The sequence below is a fragment of the Lepidochelys kempii genome, chromosome 4 (assembly GCF_965140285.1).
Source record: "Lepidochelys kempii isolate rLepKem1 chromosome 4, rLepKem1.hap1, whole genome shotgun sequence".
Taxonomy (NCBI): domain Eukaryota; kingdom Metazoa; phylum Chordata; order Testudines; family Cheloniidae; genus Lepidochelys; species Lepidochelys kempii.
In genome coordinates, this window is record NC_136383.1 from 38,138,645 (window position 1) to 38,165,552 (window position 26,908).

General features: G+C 40.4%; 1 protein-coding gene across 3 annotated transcripts in view; it reads left to right on the top strand.

Moving 5' to 3' along the window:
• The window catches only part of USP53 (ubiquitin specific peptidase 53), a 70,228-nt gene that overhangs the window by 13,153 nt on the left and 30,167 nt on the right, over window positions 1–26,908 (top strand). For 2 of the 3 annotated variants that reach the window (XM_073340994.2, XM_073340996.2), the window contains exons 2-6: window positions 13,330–14,078; window positions 15,912–16,004; window positions 18,924–19,058; window positions 23,639–23,752; window positions 23,837–23,919. In XM_073340994.2, the coding sequence (XP_073197095.1) occupies window positions 13,935–14,078; window positions 15,912–16,004; window positions 18,924–19,058; window positions 23,639–23,752; window positions 23,837–23,919 (569 nt within the window). In that variant the 5' untranslated portion in view covers window positions 13,330–13,934. The remainder of the gene's footprint in view (window positions 1–13,329; window positions 14,079–15,911; window positions 16,005–18,923; window positions 19,059–23,638; window positions 23,753–23,836; window positions 23,920–26,908) is intronic. The other variant, XM_073340995.2, reaches the window with a different exon arrangement.

Sequence of the window (26,908 nt, forward strand, 5' to 3'; positions counted from 1 at the left end):
TATAGACCAGTTAGACTAACTTTGATTCCCGGAGAAATACTGGAACAAAATTATAAAAGTTTGTTCAAACCTGGATGATGATAAGGTCATAAGTATTAGCCAGCATTGATTTGGTCGGGAACAAATCCTGCCAAAGCATCCTATAGTGCATTTGCAGGTGGGGGCGGAGCAGTAAACATGACCTATCTGGTCTTTAGTAAAGCTTTTGACACAGTCCCATAAGCAGACTAGGGAAATACCTCATTTACACCATTACTATAAAGTGGGTACACAACTGATTGAAAGACTATACACAAAGAGTAGTTATTAATATTTCTCTTTCAAACTCTGAGGGCATGTCAACTGAGGTCCCAGAGCGGCCTGCCTTGGGTCTGGTACTATTTGGGTGATGGAGTGGAGAGTATGCATATAAAATTTGCAGGGGACACCGATGTGGGAGGGGTTGAATGCTGTTTGGAGGACAGGATTAGAATTCAAAATGGTCTTGATAAATTGGAGAATTGGCCTGAAATAAATAAGATTAAATTCAGTAGACCAAGTGCAAAGTACTACACTTAAGAAGGAAAAATCAAACGCACAATTACAAAATGAGAAATACCTGGCTGGACAGTACTACTGCTGAAAAAAATCAGGAGGTTGTAGTGGAATGTTCTGTTGTGCCGAGAAAAAAAGAGAGAGAAAGAAAGAGGACCAATGTTATTCTGTATTCACAGGAATGTTGCATGTAAAACACAGGGAGATACATTGCTGTTGTCTACTGAGCATTGCTGAGGCTTCAGATGGAGACGGTTTTTAAGAACAGGTTAAACTAATACCTGTCAGGAATGGTCTAGGTATACTTAACTCTGCCTGCTCAAGGGGAGATGGATTAGAACAGTAGTTCCCAACCAGGGATGTGGGGCCCCCTAGGGGGCCTCAAAGTTTCAGGGAGGCCTCCAAGCAGGGCCAGCATTAGACTTGCTGGGGCCCAGGGCAGAAAGCTGAAGCCCCACCGCATGAGGCTGAAGCCCAGGTCCCTGAGTGCTACATTGCTGCTATTCTATTCTAATGGGATAAGAAAAGCATTCTGAAGAGTTTGCAGCTGCAATGCAGTCTCCATTGGTTGAAGGTACTTGCTCACAATTTGTCAAATTAGTTTGTAGTTCAGGAGTACTCCTGGATTCCTCACTGATGCAAAGCTGTCACCTAGCAACATCCTACCACCTTTGGTTGGCTAGAAGATTCCATCCCTTCCTGGAGAACGATGACCTGGCCTCAGTTGTTCATGCCTTCATCATCTTGACTGTAGTACAGCAATGTAGCATATCTTTGCATGGACCTTTCAGTGCTTAGGAAACTCAGCTGGTACAGAATGCTGCAGCATTGTCTCCTCAGGATTACTGGCTTACTGCAAACACATCAGTCCGGTTCTCCAATCCAAACACTGGCTTACTGTAGAATATCAGGTCAAGTACAAGGTTTTGGTCCTTTTTCTTTAAGGTGCTCAGTTACATGGGCTCAGGGTATCTGAAAGACTGCCAAAAGCTCTGGAATGAAGACTGTGGTTGACAACTTTGCTCCTCTGGCATAGTGCAACTTTCTACAGTAAGAGTGAACTCATCTCTGCAGGAGACAGAGCTTTCTCAGAGGCTGGCCAATGACTCTGGAATCAATGCCCGCAGGAATTAAGAACCATCACAGACTACACCACCTTCGGAAGTGCAAGGCTCTTTTCCTTGACCTTGCCTTCTCTAACAAGCATAGTAACATGTCTTTCTCTCTCTTTCTCTCTGTCTCTCTATATAAATAAAATCCCCCCACCCCCTACTTCACTGCGTGTATGCTGTGGAAAGGATGAGAGAACAAATGTGACAGATGGTAGTCATGTTGCTTAATGTCTTCCTCACAATAGTGGTTGCACACAGTATAAGATTTATAGATTCTAAGAGCAGAAAGAACTGCTGTGATCATCTAGTCTGACCCCCTGTATAACAGAAGTCATAGAGCTTCCCCAAAATAATTCCTAAAGGGTATCTTTCAGGAAAACATATAATCTTGATTTAAAAATTCAGTGATGGAGAATTCACCATGTCCCTAGGTAGATTGTTCCAGCAACTAATTACCTTCTCTGTCAAAAGTGTATACCATATTTCCAGTCTGAATTTGTCTGACTTTAACTTCCAGTTGTTGGAGTGTGGTGTTCAGTCTAGCAGAGACAGGAAGAGCACATTATTAAATATCTGTTCTCGTATAGATTCTTAGACTATCATCAAGTCACCCTTAACCTCTTGGATACCCAAAGAGCACAGTCTGTTCAGTTTATGTGTACATTGCAATAAAACATGTAGCTGACCCATGTCCGCTGACTTAGACATGTGGGGCTATAAAATTGCAGTGTAGATGTCTGGGCTCTAGCCCACACCTCAATGTCTAAACTGAAATGTTATAGCCCCGCAAGTCTGAGTCAGATGACATGACCAACCACAGGTGTTTCATTGCAGAGTAGACATACCCTTTGAGGCATGTTTTCTGAACCTCATCAACATCCTTCTTGAATTGGAACGTGGTATTCTAGCAGTGGGCACACCAGTGCCAAATACAGAGGTAAATCTCTCTACTCCAATTCGAGATTCCCCTGTTTATGCATACTAGGATCACATTAGCTGTTTTGTCCACAGAATAACATTGGGAGCTCATGTTCAGCTGATTATCCACCATGACCCCCAAATTTTTGTCAGTCACTGCTTTCTGGGATAGAGCCTCCCATACTATAAGTTATGGCCTACATTCTTTGTTCGTAGCTATATCCATTTAGCCATATTAAAATGCATATTGTTTGCTTCTGACAAGTTTACCAAGTGATGTCACTGATTCAGAACGATCTGCTTGTTCCCTCTCTTATTTACTGTTCCCTTAATGGTTATCATATGCAGACCTTATTAGTGATGATTTTGTTTTCTTCTAGGTCATTGATAAAAATGTGAAACTGCATAGGGCCAAGAACGGATCCATGTGGGACCCCATTGGAAACGCACCTATTCAATGACTGTCCCTATTTAGTTACATTTTGAGGCCTATCTGATAGCCAGTTTTTAATCTATTAGTGTGTGCCATGTTAATTTTATGTTCTAGTTTTTTAATCAAAATGTTGTGTAGTACCAAGTCGAATGCCTTACAGAAGTCTGTGAGTTAATACTGTTACCTTTATCAACCAAATTTGTAATCTCATCAACAGACAATATCAAGTTAGTTTGACATCTGTTTTCCTAAACCCCATGTTGATTGCCATTAATTATTTGTCCCTTCTTTAATTCTTTATTAATAGAGTCCATATCAGCTGCTCCGTTAACTCGCTCAATCAATGGTCAAGCTGGTATGGTCGTCCTTTTTTATTCTTTTAAAAAATTGGCATAACAATAGCTTTCTTCCCATCTTGGAATTTTACCAGGGCTCCAAGAGTTATTGAAAATCAACATTGATAGTCCAGGGAGCTTCTGAGCCAGCTCTTCAAAAACTCTTGGATGCAAGTTTTTTGGACCTGCTGATTTAAAAATGTCTGACTTTAGTGGTTTCTGTTGTGTTTAACATATTCTTTTCATTCCACTGGTATCTCTGGATTGTCACCATACGATACTGTCATCTGTCTTCCCTCAAATACAGAATGAAAATATTTTATTGAATACTTCTGTATTTTTATTTTATTTATTATTAATTGTACCATTTTCCATCTAGTAATGAACAATTATCGTTGTCCGAATCTTTTTTGTTCCTAATATATTTTTAAAATTGCTTTTTAGTGTCCTTTATCTCTGCTAGCCATAGATTTTTCTGTCCCTTTGCTTCGCTTACCGGTTTTCTTCAGTTCCTAACTTCTGATTTATATTCACTAATATAAATTTCCCCTTTCTTCCATTTGTTATACTTACTTGTTTTTTTACAGCTGCCTTTACTTCCCTCTAAACCAAGTCCTGTGTAACCAGAATTTATATAATATAGAATAATAACAATGGGGTGTTATTGTGGACAGGAAAGAGGTGACTCTAGCCGCTCCACACCACTGATGACTGGTGTCATTGGTCAGATTGTTAAGTGGGAATAGAACTAAGGCTTCCTTCTCAGGGCATTCAAGTTCTTCCTGTCACTTGTGTTGAGCTGGTTCTCGGTGACTCTAGCATGCTAGCGAAGGTGAGAGAGGTAGGGTAATAGATTCAAAATTCTACTAGACCTCTATCTAGCTGGTGATGGGCTTGTATGCTCAATTGGAGGGAGGTGCAGCTCCAAGTGAACAGACTTTTTTGCCTGGGGAAGAATTGTGGGAGCATCTTTTAAGGTGCATGATCGTGAGGATTGCACAGTCAGTTAAGTCTTATGGCATTCTGTTCTTGGACCTCTAAAATGTTTGATATGCAGTTAAATATCAACTTGTTTGGCTTCTTTCTTAGGTTGACACAAACAACTTAAAGAATTAATATAACAGATGCCAATTTGCCATTTGTATTCGGAGAAACAGTAATTTGAGCATATTGTTATATAAATGTGGTGGTTTAAGAGACAGTTCTCCAGATTTATCATTGCAGTGTTACAGTTACAGGTTTATAAATTTTGTGTGACCTAGGAATCTTATTTAGATTCCCTCTTGGAGGTAGTAGTACTAGTAATTTAGATGTGAACATAGTATCACTATGTCTCATGGGTCAATCCCTGACTTTGCAGAAAAAACTTACTGAAACAGGACAGTAAATTTACTTTGGAATTTCATTAGAGCATTGTGAAATGTAACATGCATCTCATTGATGTGATTATTTTGGTCAAATTCATTTTATTTCTGTGGAGTCTTAGATAAAAGAGTGAGAATTGTGAATTGCCATGACAGTGAGTGTAGAATTTGTTTTGATGCAGCTCTTGCAGTGAGTCTTTGTAGTTGTTGGATCAAATTTAGGGAAAAGGAATACATACATCGTGGAAGATTTTTGTTTCTAGGCTATCTGTAAAACGCTATACACAAATCTATAAGGTTTTCGGAATTAAACACTCCTTTATTTTGAAAATTCTTTGGCATAACTTTGTTTTAGAAACAATGTATGTACTTGTTTCATTCCAGTCCAATCACAAGCTAGGTATATTTTTCTAGTATGCACACACAAATCTTATACCCAGAAATATTCAAAGACTTTTGATAGTTGTGAGGGGGAAAAGGAAGAATGTTGTTTAGATTTACACTAACTGAAAAGACTGTAGTTTTATTTCAGCTTTTCCTTCAATAAGGGTAGTTCTGGATTCTGATCTGAATTCCCTGGCACTGTTGCATCAGCTCTCTACCGTACAGAGGCAGCAGTGCTATGGGAATAGTGTCAGTCTCTCTCTCTCTCTCTGGGCTGAGGTATTGGTGCGCCACGGGTCTTCTGTAGCACTGCTGCTTCAGTATGCTAGGAAAGCCCTTGAAGTGCTGATTCCTTGAGTAGTGACATTGGCCTCTGCAGCACTGCTCTCCTTGCATCCTCTCTGAACTCCTCCTTAGTGCAGTGTTCCATTATTATCTATTTATGTTTCACAGTAAAGCTTCCAACTGTAACAACAATACTTTGCATATCTGTTGTCACTTCTGCTTGCCTTGACTTCAGAAGTCCTTTTTCATGTTGATCAGTACTATGCAGTTACCTTCACCTCTGTCTTCCTTTGCTTAAATTGCATTTGCTCCTTTTTGGAAGAATGGCAGTTACGTAACGAAGGACACTTTCGCTATAAGACTCTCCCCTTAGAATTTTCTCACGTTCAGGTGTTTTGTTTTAATAATTTTAAGGTTCTATAAGATGTTTTCTTAAACTGGTTTGCATTCACAATTTTTATTAAATTGGAGCTTTTTTTCTTCTGGGTATATTTAAATAATCTTAAGGAAAATGAAATCATCACATTTTGGTAATAACCTATTGCCATGGACTTTGAGGTCATTTTTAAATAGAGATTTAAATTTTATATTGAAATCTCTTAAATTCTTTGCTCAATGCAGTTGTAGATCATGCTTCTTGTTTCCTGCATTTTTAAGATACAGTAAAATCAGTAAACCAAAATCATGGGGTTATGCACTAGTCAACACAGACTTTTGGTGAAGTTCCAGTTATTGATTCTTACTAACACGGAGTTCCAATATGCCCTTTAAAGATGAGGCATCCAGATGAGAGGAAATCTAGGAATAAAAAGGGAGATAATTTTAGGGGTGCAAAGTTTTTTCTCATTAGGGATGTTTTTGAAAGGCAAATATTTTTGGTTCTATATGCAGTCTCGTTTTCTTTACAGTTTAAAAGATGTTGAATTGTTTAGCCATAAAAATGTTTGTTGGGACTACATAGTTGGATGAAACAATTATCTGTTCTTTACAGCATTCTAAACAAAAATTGTAATCCTTAATTGGCACTTAAATGACGTTTAAGGTTGCCACAGTATGGGGGAAAAGATGATTATAGGGATGAAGTTGCGCTTTCAAAACCGTTAGTATATTATTTTTAGTAGCTTATTTATGTGCACTTTAAGATCTGGGGTGAAATTCTGGCTTCCTGGCCTCACTGCCATCAAGAACTTTTATCCCTGGTTCCTTTTCTCTTTTCTATACACATGACTTTTAATTCTTCTTGCCTAGCAGCTAATCCTTGGGTTTGTTTTGGGCTGTTCTCTGAAATAAGTTATAGTATGCCAGTGACTTTTGTGATGCAGACCTAAATGGATAATCCAGTATTTTGAGTTTAAAATGTTGGCTCTGAATATGTAACGATGATAACCTTCTTGCTGTCATATAATGCATATACAAGAGTAACAACTTCGTGGCTGTACGTTGAGAAGCCAGAACTGATGCAAAGATTCACGAGGTGTGACAACAGAGTACTCAGGTGGCCAGTTCAGTTGATACTGGTACAAAATGTAGGAGAATTCAGCTAACCCAATTGCCATATTATTAAAGAAATGTTTTTCAAAACATTCATAGACAATTCTATGAAATAATGAGAATACAGTATAACCTGGTATCAAGTAAATCCATCCCTATCATCTGTTTCGATTTTTTAAAAAAAAAAACAAATATTTATCAGTAGATATTTCACACAAAGAAACATTAGGATTATCAAATCAAAACCTTTACTGAGTAGTGATGTCAGGGTTCCCTCCCCACTCTGAACTCTAGGGTACAGATGTGGGGACCCACATGAAAGACCCCCTCAGCTTATTTCTATCAGCTTAGGTTAAAAACTTCCCCCAAGGCACAAATTCTTCCTTGTCCGTGGACGGTATCACTGCCACCACAAAGATTTAGGAAAAGGACCACTTGGAGTTCCTGTTTCCCAAAAATATCCCCCCAAACTCCTTCACTCCCTTTCCTGGGGAGGCTTGAGAGTAAACAAGGTGAGCACAGACTAGACCCTTGAGTTTTTAGGACAGTAAAAACCCCAATCAGATTCTTAAAAACAGAACTTTATAATAAAGAAAAAAAGTAAAAGAATCACCTCTGTAAAATTAGGGTGGAAGGTAATTTTACAGGGTAATAAGATTTAAAACACAGAGGATTCCCCTCTTAGCATAAGGGAAATTCCTCTTAGCATAGGGGAAATTCACAAGCTAAAACAAAAGATACTCTAATGCATTTCCTTGCTATTACTTACAGAAATAGTATCATTCAGTAGGAGCTGGATTACTTGCTTGGTCTCTCTCTTTGTCTTGGAGAGAACAACAAAGAGCACAAAAAAATTTCCCCTTCCCCGATTTGAAAGTATCTTCTTTTCCCATTGGTCCTTCTGGTCAGGTGCCAACTAGGTTAATGGAACTGATTTAACCCTTCACAGGTAAAGGAGGGATTTTATGCTACCCTTAGCTGTATGCTTATGACAGCCCCCCCGCCCCACCCAAATCATAGATGGTGTTGGACACCCTGCTCCACACTGGCTGTGACTTCTTCCTGGAGCTCTAGGAGAAAACAGAATTAGTAAGACACATGCACCTCTAGATATACTACTGATTATATAAAAACTAACAATATTTTCCACATTTCAAGGACGATTTTAACCAGTTGATTCTGGGAAACTGTCACGGGAGAGGGCATCAGCCACTTTGTTAGACGCTCCTGAAATGTCTTGTATTTCAAAATCAAAATTTTGGAGAGCTAAACTCCACCGAAGAAGTTTTTTGTTACTCTCCTTGACGGAATGAAGCCACTTTAGTGCAGCATGGTCGGTTTGCAGGTGGAAACACTGTCCCCAAACGTACGGGCGTAGCTTTTCCAGCGTGTACACAATGGCGTAACATTCCTTTTCACTGATTGACCAGTGGCTTTCCTTCTCAGACAGTTTTTTGCTGAGAAACGCGACAGGATGGAATTCTTGATCCGGTCCTTCCTGCATTAAAACTGCTCCCACACCATGCTCGGACGCATCTGTGGTTACTAGGAAAAGTTTGTCAAAGTCTGGGGCCCTTAGCACAGGGTCAGACATGAGTGTCGCTTTAAGCTGGTTCAAGGCCTTCTGACACTCTTCAGTCCACTGAACTGCATTTGGCTGTTTCTTTTTGGTTAGGTCTGTCAGTGGGGCAGCGATTTGGCTGTATTGCGGTACAAATCGCCTATAATAACCAGCCAAGCCTAAGAAGGATTGGACCTGTTTCTTTGACTTTAGGACAGGCCACTTTTGGATAGCATTCACTTTAGCCAGTAGGGGGTTGATAATTCCTTGACCCACCTGGTGTTCGAGATAAGTCACTCTGTTTAGGCCTATTTGACACTTCTTAGCCTTAACAGTTAGTCCTGCCTCTCTTATGCGCTCAAAGACTTTTTGTAGATGCTCCAGGTGTTCTGCCCATGAATCAAAATAGATGGCCACATCAAGGTAGGCGACTGCAGATTCTCCCAATCCTGCTAGGAGACCATCTACAAATTTTTGGAAGGTGGCGAGTGCATTTCGTAGCCTGAAAGGGAGCACATTAAATTCATACAGCCCTACATGGGTGATGAAGGCTGACCTTTCCTTGGAGGATTCATCCAGTGGTACTTTCCAGTACCTCTTGGTTAAGTCTAAGATAGAGATGAACTGGGCACATCCCCATTTCTCCAATAGCTTATTTGTGCGTGGCATTGGATAGTTGTCTGGGCGAGTTACAGCATTTAGCTTACGGTAGTCCACGCAAAAGCGTATCTCCCCATCTGGTTTGGGAACTAGAACCACTGGAGATGCCCATGCACTTCCAGAGGGGTGGATTACACCCATCTGTAACATATCCTGGATCTCCCGTTCTACAGCAGCTTTGGCTTGAGGAGACACCCGGTAAGGTTGGGCTCTAATTGGGCAAGTATTACCTGTGTCAATGGAGTGGTATGCCCGTTTGGTCTGTCCTAGGATGGCTGAGAACACTGGCACGAAGCTAGTGCACAGCTCCTTGATCTGCTGTCGCTCCATATGTCAGAGGGTCATTGAGAGGTTCAACTCTTCCATGCCACCGTCACTTTTTCCTATGTAGTAGACGCCTTCAGATCACTCAGCGTCCTCACCTCCCTGGGCTGTAAACTGACAAACCTTTAATTCTCTGGAATAAGAGGGCTTTAGAGAATTAACATGGTACACTTCAGGCTTTAGGTTTGAGGTGGGGGATGCTATGAGAGAGTTAACAGCACGCAGGCGCTCTTGGACCGTGAATGGCCTTTCCCACAATGCTTCCATCGTATTGGCCTGGAGTGCCTTCAAGACCATGACCTGGTCCGTACTTTGAAGGAATGTTCTCTGGCATGTTTATCATACTAGGCTTTTTGCTCTTCCTGGGCATGATTTAGGTTTTTCTCTAGCAAGGGCTAAAGAGGTTCGGAGGGTGCTTTGTAGGTTGTTTACAAAGTTCAGAATGTTAGTTCCTGGAGAAGGCGTAAACCCCTCCCATTGCTGCTTCACCAACTGTAATGGCCCCTTAACCTTGCGGCCATACACAAGTTCAAATGGTGCAAACCCTAAACTGGGATGTGGTACAGCTCTGTAGGCAAAGAGCAACTGCTGCAACACTAGGTCCCAATCACTGGAGTGCTCACTTACGTGTTATGACCCCCCATGATCCATTAAACTTTTCCACCAGGCCATTTGTTTGATGGTGGTAAGGAGTAACAACAAGTGGTTCACCCCATGAGCTTCCCAAAGGCTTTTCATGGTTCCTGCCAGGAAATTAGTTCCCAAATCCGTAAGGATGTTGGAGGGCCAACATACCCTGGCAAAAATGTCTGTTGTTGCCTGGCACACACTTTTAGTCCTGGTGTTGCTTAGAGCTACTGCTTCCGGCCATCGAGTGGCAAAATCCATGAAAGTCAGTATGTACTGCTTTTCTCTGGGTGTCTTTTTTGGAAAAGGACCCAGAGTATCCACAGCTACTTGCTGAAATGGAACCTCAATTATGGGGAGTGTCTGGAGAGGGGCTTTGACTTGGTCTCGGGGTTTTCCCACATTTTGGCACACCTCACCAGACTGGACATAGGTAGAAACGTCCTTGCCCATTCCCTCCCAGTGAAAGGATTTCCCCAAACAGTCTTTGGTCCTGTTCACCCCAGCATGGCCACTAGGATGATCGTGGGCTAAGCTCAAGAGCTTTACTTAGTACTTAGTTGGAACTACCAACTGTCTTTGAGGATGCCAGTCTTCCTGGTGCCCACCAGAAAGAGTTTCCTTGTATAAAAGTCCTCTTTCTATAACAAACTGCGATTGATTAGACGAGCTGAGAGGCAGTGGGTTGTTCCGTGCTGCCATCCAAGCTCCCTGGAGGCTTTCATCTGCTTCCTGCTCGGCTTCCTCACTGGATTGAGGATTTGGGCTTGGTCCCTCTGAAAGCAATGTAGGTGATGGGACAGTTTCTGTTGACTGTGAACCACTGTCCGCTGGTGCACTATGTTGTGTTTCAGGCTCCGGTTGAGCCTCTTGCGCAGGTTTAGCTGCTGCTGCCAGTGCGGTCTTGGTGGTGCCCTCTGGTATTGGAGTTGCCGATGGGGTTGCAAGCGCTGGATTCAGTGCTGGCAATGGTTCTGCTGCTGGTTGCTCTGCCAGTTCCAGTTCTGGGACTGGCTCTGGCTGGGTCTATGCGACTGGATCCACTACTGCTGTTGCAGACGTTGGCATGGGGTCCGGTTCCAACACCTCAGTCTGGGTTTGTGGTAACACAGACTGGGCCCTTGTAGAAGGCTCAGGAACAGAGCGAGGTGTGAAGGTTTGCTTAGCCTGGCTGAGAGTGACCATTCCCACCCTCTTGGCTAGCTTCACATGGTTGGCCAACTCTTCCCCCAGCAGCATGGGAATGGGATAATCATCATAAACTGCAAAAGTCCACATTCCTGACCCGCCCTTGTACTGGACAGGCAACTTGGCTATAGGCAAGTCAAAAGAGGTTGACTTGAAGGGTTGAATCGTCACTTGGGCCTCTGGGTTGATTAATTTGGGGTCCACTAGGGATTGGTGGATAGCTGACACCTGTGCTCCAGTGTCCCTCCACGCGATAACCACCTTCCCGCCCACACTCAGTTTCCCTTCACTCTGAGGATATCTGGGAGGCATCTGGGTCTGAGGACCTTTGGTGTGACCCCGGTGCAATGAACTGCAATCCATTGGGGTTCTTGGGGCAGTTGGCCTTTACATGCCCCAGCTCGTTACATTTAAAACATCGCCCAGCTGACTGGTCACTGGGGCGAGGTGGGTTGCTGGAGAATGGTGTGGTGGGATGATAAGGTATCTGAGGTTTTCCTTGGGGTGTAGGTGGGGCCTGGGGCTGCCCCCGGTAGTATGGGGTGGTCTTGGGGTGCCCCTTCTGCTATCCCCGCGAACTGCGACCAGGGTTGTTCCTCTCTGCTACCTCCATCCGTTTTGTTCCCATTTGCCCTGCCTCTCTGGCAGTCTGGGACTGCTCGTATCGATCAGCATAAGAAGCAAGACTTTCTGCTGAGTCCATTTTCTTATCCCATAAACACTGTTTTACATCATCATTGGTCATAGTCAGGAACTGCTCATGGACAACCAAATCCCACATTCCTTCAAAGCTAGTTACACCCCTTCCTTTGACCCATTTATCTAACAAATCCTTCATCTGGTTTACATAAGCCACATTACTTAGTCCAGCCCCTCTCTTAAGGGCTCTAAATTTTACTCTGTAAGTTTCAGGTGTAATTTGAAATTGCTTCAAAACCAAATCCTTAAATTTACCATAGTCAGAAGCATCCTCAATAGGCATCTTGTTGAATATGTCCAGAGCTCTTCCAGTCAATTTTGCTACCAATGTGGTCATCTTGTGATCTTCAGGAATTGCATGGAGGGTACACAGCCTCTCAAAGGTGATGAAATATTCAGCACTATCACTGGATTCATCATACTGTGGACATAGTCGCTCCCATGTGTGGATTTTTGGGGAGGTGGAGCCAGCGGCTGAAGGGTTCTGTCATTTCCACGCCATCACCTCCAGTTCATGTTTCCTCTCTTTTTCTCTCTCCTTCTCAGCATGCTGCCTCTCTCTTTCCCTCTCCTCCGTAGCAGCTTTTCTCTGGCCACTTGTGCATCAATCACCATCTGTTCTAATTCCAGTTGTCTTTCATGTACATTCTTTCTTCCTTCAGCTTCCAATTTGGCTAAATCTAGTTTCTTTTGGACATCACTTTCTGTCATCCTAGCCTCCCTGCGCTTAATCTAGCCTAACCTGAGAGCTGGAAAGAAAAAGAGAAGAAAAAAACCAAAACAAAACCCAGCTTGTGAATTATCTTGCTGTAGCTTAACTACTTCGCCCTGAGGTACAGAAGAAGAAGGAAAAAAAAAAAAAAAAAACCTCCAGCTGCTCTCAGCTAAAAACAAAAGTGTCCTTTAAAAACAAAACAAAAAAACCTCCCTGACTTCAAGCATCCAAAAGAAAAAATATTTTCTTTTTAAAATCCTAAGGTCTGTGCTTCTGGTTCAAAATGATCCCACTGTGCTGCCACCATGTCAGGGTCCCCATGTCTGTACCCTAGAGTTCAGAGTGGGGAGGGAACCCTGACATGATGATGTACAGCTTATCAAAGGCAACCCAATATTAATTCAACTTTGAGGTCCTAAGTGAGAAAAAACAGATTTCATGCAACTGTGCTGTATGGTTTCAGAAGTCAACACCCAAACTAATCTGATTATGGTCTTAATAGAACAAACAATATCTGGACTATGATGAATACCGAACCACATCAAATTGACCTTTTCCATCTTAACACTTTTTCCATTTAATAGTGTTTAACTCCTCTCTCTATGAAACTCCATTTACCTTTAATTGTTACCTGGTTTTATTCTCTTAACATACTGTTCTAAAGGATGTACTTTAAAACTTTTTTTTTCTCTGTTACAGATTTACTGGGAAAATAACGAAATAAAATACGGAGTTTTCTCTACTGGAATATATTTCATGGACCAGTGGGGAGAGACCCTATGCTGTTAGAAGGAAAAGGAAGACTTAAGGAAATGAGAGAACAGCAATATAAAACCAGACAAGAATTTTCTATTTTTGTAATATATTAAGGCCATAGTGTTTAAGAATTCTCTTCCAACTCGTGTTTTCCAGTAATACTTTGAAACAAAGACATCCCTAGAAGGAAAGGTCAGATACTGCGTGGCATGCTCAGCAAGAACTTTCATTCTAACAAAGGTGGACCTTCAAAATATTTTAATCTTAACAGGACATCATCAGTTTTATGGATTTTTCATTCTTTTTTAGTCTCCAAAGCTCCAAAACTTTTTGTGGGATTACAAGTTCAGTTGACAGACTGTTCCTGATAAATAGCCAATAGCTGCAGAAGACAAACTCTTTACGTGGATGCCATTGTGCTATCTGAACAGAATGCCATGACTTTAAGGCACTTCTCATAAGTCGTCCTTCTTTGCCTTGCACTCATCATATCCTTAAAAATATTAAAAGTGCAACTAGCTTGATTTTATATACATTTTAAAAAAATAATGGCGTGGGCGAAGTTCTTGCGGAAACCTGCGGGTAACCTTGGAAAAGTGTATCAGCCTGGAAGTATGTTGTCCTTGGCCCCTACCAAAGGCTTGTTAAATGAGCCAGGACAAAACAGTTGCTTTCTTAACAGTGCTGTACAGGTAAGAAAAGATTGTCACCACTTTTACACGTGTTTTTTTTTTTTTTGGTAAACAAGTTGATGTTTACAGAAAATTGTATTATGAATACATATCTGTTCTTTTTGAAAGGCTCTTAAAGCTTTTATGTAATGTATATGTTTCTTGCACTGTAGAAGTACAGTAAGTTTTTCATTTATGGTTTTGACTGTGATCATGCTTTTCTTAATCTGTTGATAATGATCCATACTGAATTTATGTTGGGCAGGATATGTTTGTAGTCATATTAATTCACAAAGTGTACCAGACAACTTTCTTAATTGGACCAGGGTTTTTCTTTTTTACCTAAACTACTGTCACTTGAGAATTTAGTGTATAAATCTATGCTGCTTAATCCAAATTGTTTTTGTTGGTACCTTGGAATGAATTCTGTTTTATCCTTTTTTTGGTCAAAGACCTGATTCTAATCTCAGGCATGTGTATATAGCAACAAATCTATGTAGTATCTATGATCAGAAACTTGTTCCATGTTCCCTTCTTATCAAGGAAATAAAACATAGATTTGCTTTTGCTGTATAAAAGCATATATATTAAAAATATATTTAAAAATTTTCTTACATGTGTATGTCTTGCTACATACTGCATGTTTTTTAGAACTGTAGTTCATCTATCAACATGTTCTAAATACCATCGTAGGTTTCAAAATTTACCATAAATAAAGCTTAAAGGCATTCTCCTGGTGATAAACTTCCTTTCAGAGGGCAGCTATTTTGTGCCTAAATATAGAGCTATTTTTTATGTTCTGTAGGTCAGTCCCACAAATGCATATTATTCTCCTAACTGTGATGCCAGCCCAATAAAAAGCCCTTGTTAGCGTGGGAGAAAACCTAGTTCCACAATATATGATAATCTTTCCCATGTTGCCAGTGGGCAGAATACCAACAAAAATCAGTCTGAGTAGTGTTGGATCTCAAAAGGTTTTGATGTCAAACAAAATTTTTAGTGAAATTCAATTTTTAACATGCATATTGCTGTGTTTTCTGTTTGTCCTTCGTTATCCTGCTGTAGGGCATCTTTCCTATTCTTGATATTTACGCTATCTTTAAAAAGGATGAAAGGGAACATCGGTCTCTTGTTGTACTACACTTTAGTGAGATCTATTGTAAAACAGTTTTATGTAAAAAGCTAAACAATACAAACAATGTGTAGCCTTCTAGATCATACCAGCGTAACTACATTGCAGTACTCTTTAGATTATGGTGGCAATTTTGTCCTTTGACAAAGAGTTTGCAGCATCAATGGATCTATGCCAGCTGTCAAAATGTTACTATTTTTAAATTGTCTGGCTGTATTTTTATTTAAACCAACATGGAATGATATGGATACAGCAGAATGAATATGCTGCTTTACATTCATTTTAACGGGAACAACCTGACCTGTGTTCAGTTTAGTTTTGCTTTTCCCTTAGGGTGCCCTAAAATTAAACCCAAAGTCCATTTTTAGTTATAGTTTTAGACAGTCCTACCACCCACCAATCAACAGATGTTAACAGAGGATTTGGAGGAGAGATAATAGACAACAATGTCCTTTTATAAGGAGGAGTGTGTTGTTTTTTCTGTCCCTTTCCCCTTCCTCCCACCTATAAAAGTATTTTGTACTCTGACTTTTTCAAATGTACTTTATTCATTTTAGCATCTATCTTTATTTCTTGTAGTAATTATTATGCTAATATTGTACATGCCACATAAAGTTAAAAAAAATAGTCTAATAAATATGGTTAAATGAATCTTACATTTTTAGGTAAGAAGTCCTTGGACTAGGATCCTTATTTTCTGTTCCACTTTATTTTTCTTGTAGGTTTTATGGCAGCTTGACATATTCCGACGGAGTTTAAGAGGCCTAACTGGACATATCTGTCAGGGAGATGCTTGCATATTTTGTGCTTTAAAGGTAAATACTGAATATTTCAAATGGAAGTTAAATCAAATTGTACTTCCAGTTTTTCTATCTATTTCATGAAATGAGGAGACTAATTTTCATCAGAATAAAGTAGTACTTTTCAGACACTAACCATTGGTACACGTGTTCAGTCTGCTGTGGAGAGAGACCTTACTAATGAGGAGTTGATCTCTAGATGTATGTAAATTGCAGCCAATGTTTCAAAATTTTGTTCACATCTATGTAGCAGAGGCACATTTATATTTTAAACAAAATGTGAATTCCAACTTTGTCCCTTGCATAGATGACTTAAACTGTTTGAAAGTTAATAATTAGCATGATACAGTTTGCCGTTTTGGAATCTTGTGCTTTAAGTTTTAAGTTGACCATATCTTATCAAAAGGTAACCCTGTTTTATAAGTTCTAAGACGTTTGTAACTGAATAATTGACTTTAAGTGTATTTGGGTTATTTTTCCCCGTTTGAAAGCAGTGAGCAGTTATCGTAGTTACTGGATAATTAAAATAAAGCTCGTAAGTGCTATATGTTTGTACATCAGCATCAAATCTAAATATTTCAACTATTGTCTGACACATTTACATCTAAAACTGCATCAAAATTTCCTTGAAGTTCATAAACAAATGTTCTGTTCTAGTCCATGTTTTTATGCTGCCTTCTTTATTGTAGTATTTGATTGCCTATGTTTAACATTGGGGGAAATAGCCAAATAAGTAAGATTAAGGGGAAACCTCACACGCTTTGCGTGTATTTTTATTCCTGTGTGTGTTCTTGGCTAACTGAAATTCCACAGTAAACACGTTTGAGATTCTAATATGATCATGTGGAATGGGTAGTGATATGTAGAATTTAAGAGTAGCTGATACAACATGGAATATGGGGAAAAATACATTCAATGAAGAGATACTTTTCTGCCTGTGGTACATTTACTTTGTATGTAAGTACAGCCCTGCTTTTTGGGAGTACATCTATCTGTTGTACTGCCTGAATTTGTGGTCCGAGGTGTGTGTACAGCACACAGATAAGGAGCAGAACAGCTTGGTTGTCAGCTGCATTTCCTTTGGGCTGTGTGGGTTTCAAAGTGCCTCTGAACAAGTAGTATTACATGCTGTGCAGCACAACTGGACTAGAATGGTGCAAGTGAAGACTGAATGAAAGGGAGTTGAAAGGAAATCGGGCAACAAGATTTGGATTTTGAGGTACAGGGGGTGATTAAAATAAAATAAAATGGGAGGGTTAAAAATAAGAGAATAGGAAGAACACTTTGTCCTACATGTGGGGGTTTGGGGAGAAATTCCCAAAGGTTTTCTGTATTTCTTCTGTTCAGAATTTATTCAGTTGTTCTTTTGTAAAGGCTTGAAGGTAGACCTAAAAATCTTTGTTTTGGTTCATGAGTGTGACTGTCTATACAACCCTGCCTACTGCTTGTGTTTCTTGGAAGTGGCAAGGCATTTAAATTATTAAAAGTCCTGTTCTCATACAGGATCTCAAGATTCTTAAGTTTAATACTCTGATGAATCCAAAAACTGAACCAGCGGGCAGAGCAGAGAGGTGGCACATGATAAATATTTACAAATCAAAGTGAACTGAATGTTTGATTTTATAAATGTTAACCTCCATTTTCTGGAGGCCTTGCTTGTAATTTTTATCAAAGTAATAACATCGTAACTGGTGTTTTGGGGGGCAGGGGAGAAGTTAAATATTGTACTGCCATTTTGATATTAACTGGAATATGGTTTGTAGCATCACCTTTTTTCATGAACATCCAAGACTAGCTTAACTGTTGTATCTGAAGATCTGTTGGACAGAGCATCCAAAGAAGTGGAGAATTTAGAGTTGATATGACTTTCCTTATAAGACTAAGAATTTGAAACCTAAAACTAATTCCTAGAAATGGACTTCACCTACCACCTTAGTTTTTGCCTGTTGTTTAATGTCTCAAATTATTTCAACTACTTAACTTCATGTCCCCTCAATTTTTTAGCTTTGAATAACTAGACCAGTACATACAAATACCTCTGCTGGGCTAAAGTTATTTGGTCTTTATGTAACCTTCAATAAGTTGTTCCATAGTTATTTCAAGCACGCACCCACAGTATACTTAACTCTAGCGTCAGCTGACCCAGCTTCTTATAACTTTCACTGGTTCTGCAGTTAACTGACATAATTATAGTATTTTTTAGTATCCCTATACAAACTTCTTGTTAAAAAAACAAAACAAATGGGGTGCTGATCGTAGCCATCCCTAACGGAGGAAGTGTATAATTTCTAAACAAGTATTTTGCATATTTCTTTACCATTTTAGAGAGAGGTGTATCTTTATAATCTACCTATTTACATTATTTTTTACAAAATCAGTCATTCATTAAATAATGCTCAGGTTACTCTAACATTTCATCCATGTGGAATGCACACCAGCTGTAAAGCTAAACTGATAGATAACGCATGGCTTGCTAACTATTTTAGTGACTAAGATATAAAGTAAGCTTATAAATATGGACACTATAAAAGCCGTGAATAAGTATTAATCACAGTTCTATACATTTTTATGATTTTAATAGGCCAAGTGTAAAATCTGCTTGCCTGCTCTATAATGATATGGCTCAGCTTAGTCAGAGTAAAGTGTATAATAGACCACATCTCAGCAAAAACACAGAAATGAGATTGATTTGGAAGGAAACGATTGATCAATTTCAAAATGTACAATTACTACATTGTATGTTTTTATATCCATTTAACATTGGATAGGTAAAGAAAGCTAATGGGATTTTTTTACTTAAACAGAATTTTGTATTAAATGCAGTGGCATAATTTCCTTTCAGCAGTAACATTTATTTATGAATTGTTGGCCTGTGCTGATATAATATGAAAAAGAAATGTCAGTGAAGTTATCAATCATTTCACTTACTTCCAGACAATATTTGCACAGTTTCAACACAGTCGAGAAAAGGCACTACCATCAGATAATATGAGGCATGCCTTGGCTGAAAGCTTTAAAGATGAACAGCGTTTTCAGCTTGGCTTAATGGATGATGCAGCGGAATGCTTTGTAAGTATTTACAATGGTGTTAATTTGTTTCTTGTTAAGAGTTTTTCTTGGGGTTTTTTTGTGTTTTGTTACGTTGCCAAATTGGCTCCTTGCATTAAACTCTGACAGTTTACTCTTGCAGAGTAGTGGAATAGGTCCTGAAGGATTTATTATATTTATTAAGGCCCTTGTACAACACAGTGTTTCATTATTTTTTACCAAGTGGATATTATGCATTTACCAGTGATTTTTTCTCCTCTCCAGTTGAAAGTACCATCTTGTACAAAAATTTTCAAAATAAGCTGTTCAGTACAGAAAGAGCATTGAACCCAGTCAGCAGTTCTAAGACTTGAACTGTGCTCTTCAGATTACCCAACTGAGTTGCTATTTTAATGTAATGAAATACAGTATACTCTTGATCAATGAGATGTGCTTAACACAGTGAAAGAAACTCACATTTTCATTAGATTAAATAAGTGTGACATAGCCATTTCTGTTTGTATTTCATGTACTAAAACATAGCTCACACATCTAAGAAATATTTCGCTGGACATGTAGACTAGTCAGTTGCCTGGTGTTTAGCTCATTTAATGTGAGGGTTGTCCACAAAAGGTAATTGCTTCAAATATTATATAACATGAAATGGTGCCTGCTGATCATAGATTTGAGGTATGATTTGAGGTATGTCTGTCTTAAATGCTCATGTAGGCAAATCTTATCTGAAATCCTCCTATTGTTTAGCACCAGAGTGTTACTAGAACCAATGGTGGGAATGCTAATGTAGACAAAGATAGACTTCTTTTACCATGCTGTCATGTAAAGTTGCTCATTGCATTGGTGGGAGATCCCTGAAAAAATGTTAATGTAGAGAGAGTCTTAAATTTTCATACAGATCCTGTCATCCCTGATGGGGCACACTATTGTACCAGTAGCTTCAAATTGTTTCTAATGGCTTGTAGACTCCAATGAATAACTTGTATCTTTATTGTATTTCAACTCTTGTTTTCCATGCACAAATTTGGGATGGCTGACACACTTTCTCTCCTTTTTTTGTAAATTGATCTAGATTGTAAGCTCCTTAGTGAAAATAAATCACCTTGTGTCCATGTAGTGCTACATGACTGTTAAGTAAACATTCCGTCTGTCCCAATATGGTTAAGATTTTCAGAGCAGCTTTATAAAAAATTACTGCTTGCTTCATTTAAGTTATTACTACTCTCCTTCATATTTCATAATGAAACTGATGGGACAAGACCTTTTGAAACGTAAGCCAAGTTCTTTACTGGTGTAAATTGGCACATCTCCATTGAATTCTGAGGACTTGGCCCTGTTTCTCATACTCTGAAAAGCAATGAAAAGATTGCTTAGAAAAACTTGCTTGTTTGTAATGCACCGATTTGATACCTGATTGCATGGAAGTGATCTAGTAACTAATTACAGTAATTGGTTACTGAGGTGCTGTTTGTATCGATTAACAAGATTGATATCAAGCTTAATAGTATTTCATTTTGATTCATGTTATAGCCTACTATAATTAGATTAATTTTCTGCAAGGAGCAGTCCCAGTCTGCAACTGGGCCACTGTTCCTCTTGGTTCTTCTAGCTTGATTAGCTCCACCCGCTAGCTGTTCGACAACTTGTGCCGACCTAGCACTGACCCTTCTTGCTGCAGTTTGTGGTGTATCCTCAGTTTTTAGATCGGGATGGGCAAACTTTTTGGCCCAAGGGCCAAACTGTAAAACTGTATGGAGGGCCTCTGCAGCCTGGACCCCACCCCTGTCCGCCCTCTCCCACTTCCCGCCGGCTGACTGCGTCCCCTCAGAACCCGTGACCCATCCAAACCCTCCCCCCCCCGTCCCCTGACTGCCCCGACCCCTATCCACACCTCCACCCCCTGACAGGCCCCCCGGGACTCCCATGCCTATCCAACCCCCCAGTTCCCCATACCCTGACTGCCCCCGACCAATCCAACCCCCCTGCTCCCTGTCCCGATTGCCCCCTGGGACCTCCTGCCCCTTATCTATCCCCTGCTCCCCGCCACCTTACCATGCTGCTCACAGCAGCAGTACTGGCTTATTGGAAAGCCTGGGAGGTGGGTGGGAGGGCGCAAGCTGCGCCGCTCGCACGGCGGCGTGGCTGTGGGGGAGGAGGGACAGCAGGGGAGGAACTGGGGGCTAGCCTCCCTGGCCGGGAGCTCAAGGGCCAGGCAGGACAGTCCCATGGGCCGAATGTGGCCCTTGGACCGTAGTTTGCCCACCTCTGTTCTAGATACTCTGGACAGCTTCAGTACCACAAACAGCAGAGTACGTTTCTATGTGGTTCCAGTAGGGTTCCCCCCCTCCACGGTCACCATAGTGTCTGAGCACAAAGTGTTTCTGCTCCTGGATTTGCACTACTATTTTCATGTACAGGGAACGGGTACAAAGCCTTGCCTACAGCCTCAGTCTTTTCTGGGCAGAAGGAGATGGGTGAATAGATTAATTTGCAAGTTTTTAGGAGAGAAGCCAAGTCCACAAAGTTTCCTGATCACACCACACAGGGAATCCAGTGTCTCTTGGATGTGTACCAGTGCTGCTAGAAGAATTCACACCTGCCACCCAAGATAGGAAAGGGGAGACTTAACACTATCATCATCTAGCTTGGCACACTATACTGGCTTACTTTTGTTTCTGGGAGCCTTTGTTTGGATCTTTGGAAGAGAAACTTATAACAGGATCTCTTGGGAAGTCAACAGGGACCAGCAAAAGCCTGGTGAGGGAAGGAGCAAGAGGTAGATTTCTTCAGTTCCAGAGGCCAGTTCTCAGTATGAATGTGCCACAGAGCTCCTTCCTATGTTCAGAACCAGAGTTCTTTTGCCAGCAATATTACTTGGAGGAAGCCAGAGCACTAGACTTTCAACTCTTCCATAGAGCATTTCCAGGTCTTTAACCTCAACACCCTTCTTTGCTCTTGAATCAGGGAAGGGACTTCTCTTCAAGAAAACATTCAGCGTCTTCCATCCACTGTCTCAAAGTCCTTGAATGAACTGCCCTCCATCAGAGTAAAGACGGGAATACCTGGCAGGCACACCCAGTACAAAGCCCCTTGGTAGCGCTTCCCTCAGGATGATGACCGCTCCTAACAGTGCTCGGCGGGGGGGTGGGGGGAAGAGACTTAAATGATACCCTGTGATGCAGACACTTCAAGCAGAGGAAAATACAGAGCTCTCCCCTCCATCCTGTAAACAGAGTAAAAGAGGGAAAAAATATGATGTGAGGCCACTCTGACCCCACTACACACTTCTCCAGGTCTCTGCCTCAGTTCTAGCTCCTCCCATGCTGGATGAGGCCATGCATTCAAAGGGACGGGGTCATGTTTCTTGGGGTTTCCCTGGCTTCTCACGGCAGGGTGAAGGTCCCACACAGGACCTGAGCTTAGTTTTTAGATCTGACATAGATTAACTCCTTTCTTTCTCACAAGACTATCTGGACTGTCATAGCAGTGGTGGAGACAAGAAACTTCTTTGCATTCATAGACATCAGCTATCATCTGTCATTGCGTCTCTGTTCCATCTTTGTATTTCTCACTGATCCATGATGATTATGCCATTGAGCCTTGCTTCAACTACCGAGTAGGTGACAATGGTTTAAATGCAGATTCACCAAACTGGTGAACTACATTAGTAGGGGGTTGCTTTCATTTCTCTGGAGTCAATTGGAAATTCTTGGGATAGAGAAGACAAAGGCAGTTGGCCCAAGGGATTATAAAGGGGATGGTAATCAGTTGTTTTCCATGTCCACTGAAGGTAGGACAAGAAGTCATGGGCTTAATCTGCAGCAAGGGAGATTTAGATTAGCTATTAGGAAAAGTTTTCTAACTACAGTATAAGGGTAGTTAAGCTCTGGAATAGGCTTCCAGGGATAGAGATGGAGTCCCCATTGTTCAATGCTTTTAGAAACAAGTTGGACAAACACCAATCAGGGTGGTTTAGGTTTACTTGGTCCTTGTCACAGCTGACTTGATGATTTCTCAAGGTCCCTTCCAGTCCTACATTTCTATGATTGTGGGACACTTTTGGTGGACTTCTGGGACCCCAGTCGAGGGGGCTTCATCTACACTGCATAGCAATAGAGTTTGAATCCCGGATCCCAGCTTGACTCTGGCTCAGACCTACCACCTCTGCAGGGCCCTAGGACTCTTGAGCTGAGTCTGAGCAATTTGTGTGTAGATGGAATGGAGGTTTGGGCTCAAGCCTGAGTCTGAGCCCGGGCTTATGTTGCAGTGTAGGCATACCCTTAAGGTACTTCTTGCAGAAAGGAGAACTTTGGTCCCAGCTTATAAATTGACTTTTTACAAAGGAGACCAAAGTCTGGAAGGCCACTCAGGTAACACTAATTTTATTTTGCAGTTCTGTTTTCTTAATGCTAGAAACTTTGATTGGGTATAGGCTGTCATGAACCAGGATAGTGATCAATGCAAATTGCCTGCCAACATTTAGGAGGTAAATTTGCTGGAGCTAACAGGAGCGGTGGCCGGAATAATACACTACTGGTAATGTTCACAGAAAGTGAATTGATAAGAGATAAAAATCCAGCTATTTACAACGTCGTCATTTCATTTAGGAAAATATACTTGAGAGAATTCATTTCCACCTTGTGCCAAGCTGTGAAACAGACATGTGCACTTCTAAATCTTGCATCACTCATCAGAAGTTTGCTATGACACTATATGAACAGGTAAGATCTTTGTGTTACAACTTTATCTGTTTTATTTCCAATTTTATGAATTTGTGAAAATAAAAACATCCTCTTTACTTGTAGTGTGTATGCCGAAGTTGTGGGGCATCATCAGATCCCTTGCCTTTTACAGAATTTGTGCGCTACATTTCTACAACAGCCCTGTGGTAAGTTCCTTTTCTCCTCATTCCCCTGTCCAACTCCTCCCTCCCCTGCAAAATTCAAAATTCCATGCAAATTAGTCCTATAAATGTTCATATTTTGTATGTTTTTTCTTTGCTGAAATTGACATATGATAAATGATCCAAAAAAAAAAATGTTAAATAGCAAATAAGAGGGTGGAGAGGACTTGATCGAGGTATTCAGAATCAAGGATATGGTGCAAAACTAGCTTTCCCTTCTGTTTAACCTGTCACTGAACAAGGAAGTGCTCTAAATTGACTGCTCTTTAATTTGAAGTAATAAAAAAATACTTCATGCAGTGCTTATTTCACCTGTGTCATTGACTGCTGCAGGAGGATCAAACACCTACTGGAGCTAGCCTTCTGAGAAGGATGGAAAATTTATGGTCACTAAAATACGAGTAGTAATGCAAAAAATCCCTCTCCCCTACTGCCCACTACTGTATCTTTTTCAGATTCCTTATTTATATTTGTATAAACACTTCTGTATATTTCTTGGAACAGCAGACAAGCTGGTCTACTACTGGCAGTAATATGGATATATGCTGGGGTAAAAGGCAGGAAGGTGGCATGAGAGAAATATGTTTCAATAGTTGAAGAGTGAGATGAGCAGTGACCAGACAAGGTTTTAGTTGTGATAATGGAGAGGAAATGATGGATTTTTGAGAAGTTATAGATTGGAAAAGTAACAGGATTTAGTAGTGTGAAAGAAAAGAGTGAAAAATGACAAGGTTATGAGCCCAGGTGACAAGAAAGATGGTGGAATCTTAAATTAAATTGTGATTTTTTTTTTTTATGGTTTGCATGCCAATTCAAATGCTTGTCTTAAATTTTCTCTTATTAGAAAAACTCTTGAATATTCCTAAAATAGTTAAAGGTGACATGCAAAGGATTCTTAATTTTTGTTGTTGCTTTTCCTTGAGGTATGAGAGGTTTTTTTAATCTAATGTCATCAGGTCCGGTCTCCTCTGGTTTTGCAGGAGTATCTCCAGTGTGTCTGTGTGTTTTGTGAACTTTGTGCGTTACCTGAAAGTGGAGCTGTTTATATAGAGAGGGTCATGTGGAGGTTTTTATAATATAAGAAATCCCTCCACAAACACTGGAAATAAACTCTTCAGGCCTTCTTTATATATCCATAAAACAGCATAGAGAAGGGCACATAATATTTTTTTAAAATGTTCTCTTGGTGTACTGGGAACTCTTGTATGGAAGTGAGATGAAAACTGATGGGCAAACTCCCTGCCTGATGGACTTTATCTTCCTTTCATGGTTTTTGAAGGCATCCTTCAAAAAGTGGAAGTTTAAATCCTAGTGAGGAAAACAGAAAGAAGCATAAACTCTCTCTGACAAATGAAGAGTAAAACTATAACTAGGAAGGCCAAAAAAGAATTTGAAGAACAGGTAGCCAAAGACTCAAAGTAATAACAAAACATTTTTTTGAGTACATCAGAAGCAGGAAGCCTGCTAAACAACCAGTGGGGATGATCAAAAGAGCATTCAAGGACGATAAGGGCATTGCAGAGAAAGTAAATGAATTCTTTGCATTGGTCTTCATGGTTGAGGATGTGAGGGAGAGTCACAAACCTGAGCCATTCTTTTTAGGTAACACATCTGAGGAACTGTCCCAGATTGAGGTGTCATTAGATGAGATTTTGGAACAAATTGATAAACTAAACAGTAATAAGTCACAAGGACCAGATGGTATGCACTCGAGATCTGAAGGAACTCAAATGTGAAATTGCAGGACTACTAACTGTAGTTTGTAGCCTATCATTTAAATCAGCTTCTGTATCAAATGACTGGAGGATAGTTTACGTGACACCAATTTTTATAAAGGGCTCCAGAGGTGACCCCAGCAATTACAGGCCAGTAAGCCTGACTTAAGTACCAGGCAAATGGTTGAAACTATAATAAAGAACAAAATTGTCAGACCCATAGATGAACATAATTTGTTGGGGAAGAGTCAACATGGTTTTTGTAAAGGGAACTCATGCCTCACCAATCTACTAGAATTGTTTGAGGGGGGGGTCAACAAGCATGTGGACAAGGGGGACCCAGTGGATATAGTGTATTTAGATTTTCAGAAAGCCTTTGACAGGGTCCCTGACCAAAGGCTCTTAAGCAAAGTAAGCAGTCATTGGATAAGAGGGAAGGTCCTCTTATGGATTGGTAACTGGTTAAAAGATAGGAAACAAAGGGTTAGAAATAAATGGTCAGTTTTCAGAATGGAGAGAGGTAAATAGCAGTGTTCCCACAGTGGCAATCAAAAAAGCTAACACAGAATGTTGGGAGTCATTAAGAAAGGGATAGATAATAAGACAGAAAATATATTGCCTCTATATAAATTCTATATAAATTCATCTTTAATATTGATTGCAGATGTGGTCGCCCCATCTCAAAGATATATTGGAATTGGAAAAGGTTCGGAAAAGGGCAACAAAAATGATTGGGGGTATGGAATGGCTGCCATATGAGGAGAAATTAATAAGACTGGGACGTTTCAGCTTGGATAGATATGATGTCTATAAAATCATGACGGGTGTGGAAAAAGTAAATAAGGAAGTTTTTTTTACTCCTCATAAAACAAACTAGGGGTCACCAAATGAAATTAATAGGCAGCAGTTTAAAACAAACAAAAGGAAGTATTTTTTCACACAACACAGTCAATCTGTGGAACTCCTTGCCAGAGGATGTTGTGAAGGCCAAGATTATAACGGTTCAAAAAAGAACTAGATAAGCCATTGGTGGACCTATCCTCCATGAATTTATTAGCCAGGATGGGCAGGGATGGTGTCCCTAGCCTCTGTTTGCTAGAAGCTGGGAATGGGTGACAGGGTATGGATCACTTGATGAGTACCTGTTCTGTTTGTTCCCTCTGAAGCACCTGGCATTGGCCACTGTCAGATGACATTTGGTCTGACCCAGTATTTCTGTTCCTATGGTTGAAAACAATTACTATACATTAGAGTTAACC